At 39.5% G+C, this 12,160-nt stretch overlaps 1 protein-coding gene across 1 annotated transcript; it reads left to right on the forward strand.

Annotated features, from left to right (window-relative positions):
* Positions 1–73: 73 nt before the first annotated feature.
* stx3a (syntaxin 3a) lies at positions 74–12,157 on the forward strand. The gene is made up of 10 exons (XM_054778556.1): positions 74–418; positions 1,642–1,716; positions 1,797–1,896; positions 2,091–2,165; positions 3,980–4,050; positions 5,676–5,784; positions 6,103–6,176; positions 7,325–7,459; positions 9,345–9,455; positions 10,367–12,157. The coding sequence occupies exons 1-10, from the start codon at positions 389–391 to the stop codon at positions 10,442–10,444; spliced, it is 858 nt and encodes a 285-aa protein (XP_054634531.1). The 5' UTR covers positions 74–388; the 3' UTR covers positions 10,445–12,157.
* The last annotated feature ends 3 nt before the right edge of the window (positions 12,158–12,160 follow it).

A 12,160-nucleotide genomic window follows, 5' to 3' on the forward strand; every position in this document is an offset into this window, starting at 1 on the left:
ATGTAAAGCCAATAGGTTGGTCAAGGTGGGGGAGTGAGAGGTTTATCATCCTAACTACTGCACTAATCCGTTCTTAAAGGATAGAGGCTTAGGAGACCTCACGTTAGATTGACTACAAATGTGTCATTAGAGAGGGGGCAACCCAACAAATGTTTATTTGCATTTGATATCTTTTTAAATACTTTTTTTGTGGTCCGAATTGGTGACCATTTGAGCACGAGCTAGATTTGAGATAAACACGCATTTTTTTGTAAGACCAGAAAAGAACCCACGTTAGCCTCCTTACTCTTCAGTTTCTTTTTGGAGGCACCAAAATTACAAGACTTTTTTCCTCTTTACGTGTGATTTTTTAAAATTACTTTTCATTAACAGCTCCACATTTGTCAAGATGAAGGACAGACTTGCCCAGCTTAAGGAGGTAGGCACAATGTTACTCGTGTATTTCTATTTTATGGATTACCTGCTTGCTACAAACCTTCATGGGGCTTTTGCTCATTCGTATTCAAAAACGATTGATGTAGCAATTCTCATTTTGAGGTGTCTGTTACACAACATAATGTGATTGTCTACAAATTAGCTTAATTGAATTGATAATCTCTTGTCTGAAGTTTCCCTAACCCTTACTGCTTGTGGTAAACGTGTGAATTACCTCATAGGAATTTTTTTAAATGTGAAATTAAGCAAAATGGAAGTTAATTTGTCTCACTATTTTTTTAAGCATACTCAAGAAAATGAATGATGAAGACAATGACATGAAAGACAACAGTGGGGAGTATGAAAGGATCGGAATATGAGTAATTTTCTGACATTCAAAACCCAAACCTTTGATCATTTTGTAGAAAGGTTTTTTAAAAAGTGATACATATTTAAAGACTTGTCGGTGTTGCCAACATTTCAGATTTTTTTCATTGTGCCTTTTGCTCTATTGCCATGCGCTGACACCTCCGGCTGCGCTTTGGGAACAGAGCTCAGGGCTGCTGATTGCCTGGAGTGCGGTGAAGTGTACAGGCGTGTTCAGTTGTCAAAATGTGTGTCTGTTGGTCACTCTCTGGGAGGGGAGGGCACTAATGTCATAATGCATACATCTTCCCTAATAGTTTTGTGACTAGTGGAGAGCTAGGACAGTATGTGATTTAAGCAAATTTGCTGTAGCACCCTCTTCCCTGAAGTACCACCTCATCGTGGTGGAGGAGTTTGCGTCTCCTGATGATCCTAGGAGCTAAGTTGTCTGCGTTTTTTATGCCCCTGGTAGGGTCACCCACGACAAACAGGTACTAGGTGAGGGACCAGACAAAGAGAAAGCTGAGCCGAAAGGCAAAGCTCTCAATTTATCAGTCGATCTACGTTCCTACCCTCACTTACGGTCATGAGCTTTGGGTAGTGACAGAGGACAAGATCGCGGGTACAAGCGAACAAAATGAGCATGCCCCCGCAACCCTAATGAGGAGAAGCGGCATAGAAAATGGATGGATGGAAGTCTTCTACGGTATCATTAGGCAAACTTATGGTCGAACACTGAGACATGTCTTTTCTAGCAGTATGCAAATGAATGCTTGTATATTCCTGATGCAAATGTTGTTTTAATTTGAAATAAGTGCTGTCTAAATTCCATTTGAATGTATCTGTATGTCGTTTGAACAGACTAGTGATGGTGGAGGGGATGATATTGAGGTTCCTATGGAGAATGAAGCTTTTATGGATGATTTCTTTGCTCAGGTTGGATGTGTTTTCCTCGCTCAATGTCATTTTGAAAAATCATGTCTTTTATTGAGTGGATGTATATGTATGTGTTTTAGATTGAAGATATCCGCTCCAGTATTGACAAGATTGATGAGAGTATAACGGAAATCAAAAAACTGTACTCCACCATCTTGTCCGCCCCCACATCTGACCAGAGTAATTACGTCTGGCTCACACACACACACACACACAAGTGATGCATGAAAATTATCAAATTTTATCCGTGACAAACCATGTATGCGTACACACATGCTCAAAGTCACACTTTCTAGTCAGTTTATGAATTCATTAATTTACTGACTTGTCAACTTTGCACTTTCTGTCTGTTTATGATGTTCCTTTCTTCTAAGAAACACAGGACGACGTTGAAGCTGTCACCAATGACATTAAGAAGTCAGCCAACAATGCAAGAAACAAACTGAAAAGTCAGTATTTTAACTTGTACTTCTATTTATTTTTTCATGCTAAAAAAACATGTTTGAAATTTGAAAGAAATGAAAGGTTTACACAGATCCTAAGTTAACGGTAAAAAAAGTCTATTAAATAGCGGCGTAACGGCACGCTATAATCACAGTGATCATATCATATCACATATGATATATATGATATGATGATATATATATATGATCATATCATATCACATAATCACACCATACGTACAGTGGTGTGAAAAAGTGCTTGCCCCTTTCCTGATTTATGTTTTGCATGTCTGTCACACTTGAATGTTTCATATTATCAAATGACAACACAACTGAACACAAAACTTTTTATTATCAGGGGAGAAATTTTGGGGGGAATTTTGTCCTGCTCGTCTGTGCAAAATTGTTGTAATTCAGCCACATTGGAGGTTTTCCAGGATGAAACGCCTTTTTAAGGTCATGCCACAGCATCTCAATAGGATTCAGGTCAGGACTTTGACTAGGCCACTCCAAAGTCTTCATTTTGTTTTCCTTCAGCCATTCAGAGGTGGACTTGCTGGTGTGTTTTGCATCATTGTCCTGCTGCAGCACCTAAGTTCGTTTCAGTTTGATGTCACAAACAGATGGCCGGACATTCTCCTTCAGGATTTTTTGGTAGATAGTAGAATTAATGGTTCCATTTATCACAGCAAGTATTGCAGGTCCTGGAGCAGCAAAACAACCCCAGACCATCATGCTGCCACCACCATATTTTACTGTTGGTATGATGTTCTTCTTCAGAAATGTAAAAATTACTTTTACGCCAAACGTAATGGAAGACACACCTTCCAAAACGTTCAAGTTTTGTCTCATCAGACAGAGTATTTTCCCAAAGGTCTTGGGGATCATCAAGATGTTTTGGGGAAAATTGAGACAAGCCTTAATGTTCTTTTTGTTCAGCAGTGGTTTTCATCTTGGAACTCTGCCATGCAGGCCGTTTTTGCCCAGGGTCTTTCTTATGGTGGAGTCATGAACACTGACCATAACTGAGGCAAGTGAGCCTGCAGTTCTTTGGATGTTGTTATGGGGTCTTTTGTGACCTCTTGGATGAGTTGTTGCTACGATCTTGGGGTAATTTTGAGCGTGAAAGATTGTTTGTCTATATCTGCCCTGCAATTGGCTGGCTGTACCCCACCTCTCGCCCAAATGCAACCCTAATGAGGATCAGCATAGAAAATGGATGGATGGATGATCATCTGAAACACAAACATCTTGGCCAACAGTGTGACAAACATGCAAAAAAAATAAGAACTCAGGAAGGGGGAAAACACTTTTTAACAACACTGTACATCGGTCACGGCGCTGCATTAATAGTTTCAAATTGTAGTCCCCGTTCTCTATCTCTGCTAAGCAATGGCGGCACACCGTTTTCATCTTATCCACTTCTCTTTGTCCATGTACGTATTTCACCGGGAAGGCCAAGTGTTTCCAAACAAGAGACTGAAATGACAGAAGAGGGTTTTTCAAGCTCCGGCTTCTCGTATTTGTTTACCGAGTAAATGCGTGACTCCACAAACACTTCTTGTCACTCACTTTTAATCACTATTCCTCTGCGCCGAACCAAATGTTCCTTATAGAAAAATCTGGTTTCGAATACGTACATGTACTGTTACACCACTAACCCATGAATTCTATTCATAACTACTGTACCTGAAATGGTTTCTTGTTCAAATCCATGTTTCTTGTGGAACAGTACAACAGGATCACAGATGTCTGTTTGATGGTGTGTGTATGTGTGTGTATGTGCGTGTGCGGTCACATATGTAACCATCTTCCATCAGACATTGAACGTCAGCTTGAAACAAAGACAGATGAGAGAGCCTCAGCTGACCTCAGGATAAAAAAATCACAGGTGAGACACAACTAGACTTAAAGGGATAGTTTGGATTTTTTGACATGAAGTTGTAGGACATCCCCATCAGCAGTGTAGTGCATCAACATGACGTTTCCCCCACTTCGTCTGATCAGTTTTTGGTGCTGAAGAAAGTACAGTAGTTCTGGCTAGTTGGTGAGGTCACTTAAGTAAAATGTTTTGCTTCTCAAAGCAATATGCTTTCAAAAGAGTAACACATTTGCATCACAAAATAGTTTTCCTCGAAAAAGACAGACATCACACTTGGCGTTATATTCTCTCCCTTCCTAGCACTGCGTACTGCCGCCTGAATACGTGTTTCACAATGTTCACACCCCTTGCAACTCCTGCAACACGACAGTTAAAGTGAGCGCTAGAGTGGTAATGTCACAAGTCACCACTGTCATAATATTTTGTAGTCTGACATGTTTACTTTCACCATCCCAGCAGTAAACACTGTGAAACAGATGATGGAAAGGTGCGCAACAGTTGACCCCTCCTTTCTTCAACACCAAAAACTGATCAAACTTAGCTCAGAGGACGAAGTGGGGGAAAAGTCACTGTTGATATACTGCACTGCACACTACCTAAGCACAGAGGTCAGATGTTTCTTGTAGCTGGTCACCAGGGTTTCACACATCAGGAGGGATTTTAGTCAGAGAAACATCCCCAAAGCAGAATGTTTCCACCTCCATGTTTGACACTAAGGATGGTGTTGTTGGGCTCACATTCACCATTTCTCTGCCTCCAAACACATAGCTCAATTTTGGCAATATGACCACATCACATTATCCCAAGCCTTGTCTGAGTCGTTGAAGTGTTGATTGTCAAACTTCAGACTGACCCCCATTAAAGCAAAGTAACTATGTGCTCCCAACTCCCTTGGCATCATTAACGAGCTCGTCCTCTGGAATTCTGGGCTGGTCCCTCACTTTTCTCCCAATCATCCTCTCTCTACCAGGTAAGAGCTTGCATGGAGCTCCAGAGCGAGGGTGATTCTTCAATTTATAAATTATTGCACCAATACTGGCCTCTTTCTCACAAAGCTTCTTGTTGGTGGTCTTGTACACCATTCCAGTCTTGTGCAGGTCAACAATCTTGTCCCTGAGGTCCTTTGACTGCTCTTTGGTCTTGCCCACGGTGATGGGGAGGTTTGAATGGAAGAGACTGTTTCTGTGACTTGTATCTTAGGTCGACATAATGACTTGAGATTAGGGGTACTTTCCTAAAGGGACAGTACTAATTTGTGTGCTTCAAGGACACATAACCGGTCTGTGGGGGTCAAAATGTTTGCTCACTGATAAAAAAATACTTATACTTATAAATACTGATTTTCCCCAATCAAATACAAATTATTGTTTAACATGTATTTAGTGGGCTTTTTTCAGGATTGTTTTTACTTTCTGTCTTTCTCTATGACAATCAACCTATCATAAAAACAATGTGTTAATATCATATTTTCACTTTTTGAAACTATTCAACAAGGATTGACTGTGGTAATAACATTATTGGATTATGTTTGAAAGACAATGGCATTAGTGTAAATGCTTAACTCTGTAAAATCATCATGTGTAATGTTTGTGCCATCGATAGAAATGTTCTTTTCACGTGCTTTTATTTCCCAGCATGCCATCTTGGCCAAGAAGTTCGTAGAGGTGATGACAAAATACAACGAGGCACAAGTTGACTTCAGAGACAAGAGTAAAGGACGTATTGCACGACAGCTGGAGATCAGTGAGTTTGCAGTAGTTTTCAATAAGCCAACAAAACAATTCATCCTACCTAATGTTACAACATCGCCCATCTACTCAATCTTTGTCCATTTTATAATTCCGAGTACCGTACTGTTCATGTGCCATAAATTAATTGAATCTCAGACATATCAGAGATAAAGTTAATGTCACAAAAGCACGATGTTTGATGTTCAAGTCTTATGCACGATTACATTATTTATCATTGTGTTGTTAGTGAACAATCCATGAAACAAACTTTGGTAGTAATCCGCTCTAAGAGTTTTTAGTTCGATTTTTTTGTATTTTTGGTTGATTGTAGCTGGCAAAGCAACGACTGATGATGAACTAGAAGAGATGCTAGAGGGAGGAAACTCTGCTGTCTTCACTGCTGGGGTAAGACTGCAAATACTTCTTTAAACACAATTCAACATATATTAGTATTATTCAAAACCGCATTCATTCGCAAATAGATGAGTCCTCAATGACTAGGCTGCATCTACTAATTCTGTCCATAAAAAATTACCAGTATTAATAAAATCAGTGACAAAAGGCAGCCGTGGCAGAGGCCAACGTTAACCGTGAATACACTCGACTTGCTGCTGGCAATACAAACCTTCCGGTGTGCCTCAGAAACTCCTCCCCGGCCAGAAGTGACGAGATCTGGGAAGGAAGAACAGAAAAACTGCGAGTAGGGAGCAAAACAGCAAAATAAAAGATTAAGAGCAAACAGGAGATAAATGGGACAAAACACAGGCTGCTGCTTTGGTTGTACAAAGACGGACTGGAACGTAGTAGTGTGGAAAGAAATCCTGCACTCTGAATATTCCATTTACAGTATATCGAAGGAATCCTACTTTGCGGAAATTCATTTTAAATGGAATATTTTCATAGTTAGAGCATAAATAACCCCTTTATGACATTCTAAATACGTTTTGTAACATTATTAGAGCTCTCGAGACATAAATAACGCCCCTATAGTCACTTTTACACTCATATTACCCAATATAGTAGACACAATAATAGAAAATAAGACAGCTTAGACATAAATAAGACATAACATAGACTTACACACATTGACAGCGTACTTCCTGTGGTGGCCAATGTAATGTTACTGACTACTGACTACTAGTGACCAGTTTAGACTACTACTATCAGTTGAGACTACTACATTACTACTGTAATGCTGCTGTTTGTGGTTAATGAGAGACTCATAATGCTCTTCAGTCACTTTACTTACAACTAGAGAAGACATATGCAGTGAACATTCACACAGGAGCTGCTGTCGGTCACAACTCACGCCAGTCACTGCACTCTCCACACTGCTAACACAGTTAACTCTAGCTAGCTGACGTCACACACATCACTTGCCAGGCCCTACCTCTTAAAGGCGCACACAACAAAATCATCCTTCACTGCCTCATCAAGCTCCTCATAGATGCGAACTATAATGTGCCTTGCCAGCAGTTTTAGCATAATCATGCTTGTATAAATATGTTGTTATTGTTTTTGCAGTTTTGATAACAGCATGGCTTTTTGCACAGATTATGGATTCCAAAATAAACCAGCAGGCCCTGAATGAAATCGAGGCTCGGCACAAAGATATCATGAGGTTGGAGAGCAGCATCAAAGAACTCCATGACATGTTTGTTGATATCGCCATGTTGGTTGAGAACCAGGTATGTCACATTTGAATTCATGTTTTTTTATTTCTTTGAAAGAAAGCACGTTAAAATGTATGTATATCTTGGTGCACACACTTTTTCAGCATGCAAGTTACAAGTCAACATGATCTATCTCTTCCTATAAAACATATATATATATATATATATACAGTATATATATATATATATATATATATATAAATCTAACCGATAAACTTTGAAACTACTATACTAAATACTAATGATTAGTATTTCACATTCACAGTTTCAAAGTTTACAGGTAATCAAAGTAGATCAGTGGTCCCCAAACTTTTTACAGTGGCGTACCCCTTCAGACATTTCACCTGAAGCCATGTACCCCCGACTCCTGCACACTGAAAAAACAAAAACCTTTCATCTTAATTCACTTGAAATATTCAACATAATTCATTGGTTCATTCATTTTATAGTAATTCTGGGTCAAACATGTGTGTTTTGCATGGTGACATTTGGATATATTTTGACATGAGCACTGATAAATAGATAAGGTATCATCCTACATATCTTTTATTCCAGTCTGGCGTTGGCATCCTTCCCTTTGAGCTTCACTTTTTTTGTCCACTCATGGTGGCTATGGTTTAATTCTGCACATTTCATTTCATACAAAATTGAAGGGGAAAGTTTAACAATCATGATAAAGCAGTATCTGTCCAAAAGTCTATTTGTTTAATAATGATGTCTGTTATAAGTAGAACATTTTGTAACATAGTCTTACTGTTATGAACAACAACAGTTGTTTTGGTAAATATGACGTGATTGGGCTGCACGTGCATGTTTGGGTGCGTTTCCTGCGATTTCCAAGTGTCCGTGAATGCAGCGGCAACTTGTGCCAGTTACGTGACGCACCTGAATGCACCATTCTTAGAACCAAGCTAGCTTTGCAGTTTGTTAGTTTTGATCCTGCTTGTTCAGTATGAAGTGCCCATTATCTGACCGGAATCCTTCCATGGTGGCCCAACTCTAAAAACAAACACTACCCACTTCTTAATACAAAATACATACAACCAACAATAAAGCCTCATTTTCAGGTGAATCCCCACTCACAGTAACAGGTTTTCACCGCTGCGCCGTGTGGAGATTCATTGGAACACCAATATAAATGAAATATTCAAGATGAAACACTCTTAATGCATAAAATAATCATCGAACTTACTTCTTTGTTGATGAACAACTTCAGGCTCTGTCTTTTTCCTTCTCCGGTCTCCTCGAGCCGTGAGGCGTTCAGGTGCACTCGTAATTGTGAGTGTTAGGCGCTAATTGTTTTTCATTCTTATTCACATACACCCTATCAAAATTGGCTACCCCATTTTGGGAACCTAGGAAGTAGACCATTCAGTCATTCACAATTCAATTCAATATGACAATAAAGATAATTACACATATTTCCTCAATAGTTGTGTACAAAACCGGAGTACTGACAGTCAGAATAGCTATGTAGCATTCATTAGACACACAGTTCATGTATTATGTCCAGTTAGCATTTGCTATCAAGGGCCTTGTTTTTAACTCTCTAAAGCACTTTGTGTTGCATTTTAAATGTACATAAAGCGCTTTATAAATAAAGTTTGATTGATTGAATGTCATTATAAACTACTCACAATTTTCTAATCATCTATCTAAAATAAACTAACCAATGTAAAAAGCCTTCACAATGATTATTATCATTAGACAGCAAAAGTGACACACAAGAGTGAAGAGGAAAAAGATGTTATGCATATATTATTGCCCTGTCATCATTACTCATTCGGATTGCCGACTCAAGGCATGTCAGATGATAATGTACATGATTAATATGTGCTGAACCATTGTTGAATGTGTGTCCTTATTGACTCTTGTCATTTCTTGCCCTGGCATCTCTCAGGGTGGGATGATTGACAGAATTGAGAGCAACATGGACCAGTCGGTGGGTTTTGTAGAAAGAGCTGTGGCTGACACAAAAAAAGCAGCCAAGTTCCAGCAGGAGGCACGCAGGGTAAGTTGGGCTTGACTTGTTTTAGCCACCTTACAACTTACAGAAGATCATAATGCTTAATAGGTGTCGGGGGGGGGCGTACTGTCTTGTCTGGTCTCATTGTATCAGTCATATTTTCAAACCAAGACGTTTTATTGACTTTATACTCAAATTATAATACAATAAAATATTAAACTAAATTTTCATGGATAAATGAACTAAAATACAAATACAAGGCATTCAGAAGACACATTCAAAGACACTGGGATGATATGTAGTATTATACACTGGTCAGTGGGTGTCAATAATGTTACTGCAATGTTGTCGCCAAAACAACAAGCTTTTATTGCAGGTTTGAATTATCTCCCAACAGGCACAATAATCCCTAACACAAGCTACTGTTGCAGCCATAACCCACGGCAAGCTAAAACGCAAGTCTAAACCCCAACTCTAAACTCAGCTTCCCTAGCACGGGAACACGTTTACAGCAACACACACGAGCACGAGTCTCATTTATGTCTTAAATTGCTCATTTTCTCGTATTATGGCTCCTATAGTGGGTAATACGAGTGTAAAGGTGACTATAGGGCTGTTATTTCATGTCTAGAAGGCTCTAATAATGTTAGGAACCCTATTTAGAAGGTCGTAAACAAGCTTTCTAGGCTACAACTACAACAACATTCAATTCGTAAATAAGGAATACCACTTTCACTTCCCATTCACAGTCTGGAACCAATGAACTGTGATAAATGAGGGCTTACTGTCCGTAAATGAAGATTTATCCAATTGTTGCAGTAGAAAAGACTGCTGTCCTGTAAAAGAATCTCACCTTTTTGACCAAACTATACTGTATACCATTGTTTGTGTTACAGTGACATGATTTTGAATATTTGTTTTTTTGTCTTTGTGTCCTTCTCCTGCACGCTGTCAAGAAACAAATGATGATCTTCTGTTGCTGTGTGATACTGGCCCTGATCCTTGGTTTATTTATCTACAGTTTTATAAAATAGACACTGTGCGTATGTCCTCCGACTGGTTCAGTCGGGACAACAAAGGAAGAATGACAAGCTAAACATGTAAAAACCATCAGCCTTGATAACTGTCAAATATTAATAAAGAAAATGTATTATTAATGTCCACGAAAGGTTAAAAAAAAAAAAGCCTCTGCTTGGACTTGCACTGTTATCTTCATTTTAATTTAGATTAATTAGTTCAAACATATCTGCCACTAACTTAAACATGTGCAGAACACTTAACACTTAACAAACAACTGAAAGTAGATGAAGAGTACATGTTCATCAACACAACATACGCTGTTTTTCATGAACCTAATTAACATGAATACAGTCAATTGCGATCTCAGATCACACGCGATTGGTGACAAACGAGTAATTGAGACGCCCAGAAAAATATCTAACACAAACCAACAGGATTCCACCAAACCAAATGCTTCCCAAACGCCAATAATAACACGAAAAGTAAGACGTGGACATGCGGGTGTCGAAATAAACGCTTACACACTAACATACATGCAAAACAGTACTATTGTGTACCAATTTATAACCCGCAAAGCATGCCGGGTAACTCTCAGGGCACAGACGTTGTGCCTCTCATCCGAGCAGGCTTCATCAGTTCATGCTTACAGACTAGATAGGACAGCTCTTATCCTATCTATCTGATGACGCCTCGGACGAAGTGCGAAACGTGTTTTAAGAAAACCTCAACAGTCCAGTTGAGACCGATTTGATGCCCTGAGGAATACAACGACCGGGATAAATTTGAATATTTAAAGGCATGCTGGGTAACTTCCTGTCGGGGACGTGTGAGCGTGGGCTTCTCAGTGTGCCTTGCGGGTTATACTGTAAATACGTGTGAAATAGTATTGTGTTGCATGTAGTGTATATTAGTGAGTACGTGTCTCTTTAGATACGTGCACATCGTGTGAGTAAAGGTGTGAATATCAACCTGATTCACTGCATGTAAAGAACACCTCCTCAAGCAAGATGAAGTTTGCCTCCGACTACTTTCCGTGCAACTCAAGCTCTGATTAATGCATTTCCGACCAGTAAACGACCTCATTATGGAGCTTAGAAGCACAAAATGGCGGATACTGAATGGCAAATATGCGTGAATCCACTGCATACAGTGGGCAAAATATGTGTTTGAGCCGCGGCTGATTTTGTAAGTTCTGTTTTTTGTGTTTTTGGAGGTTATTGGTTTGTGTACTTCTTATTTTGGCAATACGTCTGTTGTGTCCACTAGACAACCTGGATTCCGGCGAGGGGCGGCACCGGGAGGCACACTTGTTACGTCATCAGGCTTTTTAAGTCACTACAGGAGGACGTGGGTTCATTGCCCCACGTTACGCACATTATCTTCCTTTCCCATGCTTTTTACTGAGATTCTCATTCGTAGCACACTGTCTGATAATCCTGATTCCCGTCAAGTCATCCTCTTGGTGCCGTCCCGGTTGCCATCAGGTATTATACCTTACTGTTGTGGAATGTTTTTGCTACGCCTTTTGTTTTGACTAGTTTAGAGGGATTTTTTTTGGTCTCACCTTCTCCCTGTGAACCCCTACTTTTGTGCTTAATAAAACACAATTTTGTTATCCACTCTGCTTCTTGGGTGCCTACATTTATGCTGTGTAACAGTTACCCCCTGACAAAGACAGTCCATCATTTTGATGGTAGATTTATTTTAACGGAGAGAGATAGAATGGGGGA

This window comes from Dunckerocampus dactyliophorus, chromosome 6 (genome assembly GCF_027744805.1).
Source record: "Dunckerocampus dactyliophorus isolate RoL2022-P2 chromosome 6, RoL_Ddac_1.1, whole genome shotgun sequence".
Taxonomy (NCBI): Eukaryota; Metazoa; Chordata; class Actinopteri; order Syngnathiformes; family Syngnathidae; genus Dunckerocampus; species Dunckerocampus dactyliophorus.

Excerpts from the sequence above, each read along its gene's own strand:
- stx3a (XM_054778556.1), top strand. The coding sequence starts at position 389 with ATGAAGGACAGACTTGCCCAGCTTAAGGAG. Across the intron at positions 2,166-3,979 it reads TGCAAGAAACAAACTGAAAA|ACATTGAACGTCAGCTTGAA; the intron begins GTCAGTATTTTA and ends ATCTTCCATCAG. Across the intron at positions 6,177-7,324 it reads CTGCTGTCTTCACTGCTGGG|ATTATGGATTCCAAAATAAA; the intron begins GTAAGACTGCAA and ends CTTTTTGCACAG.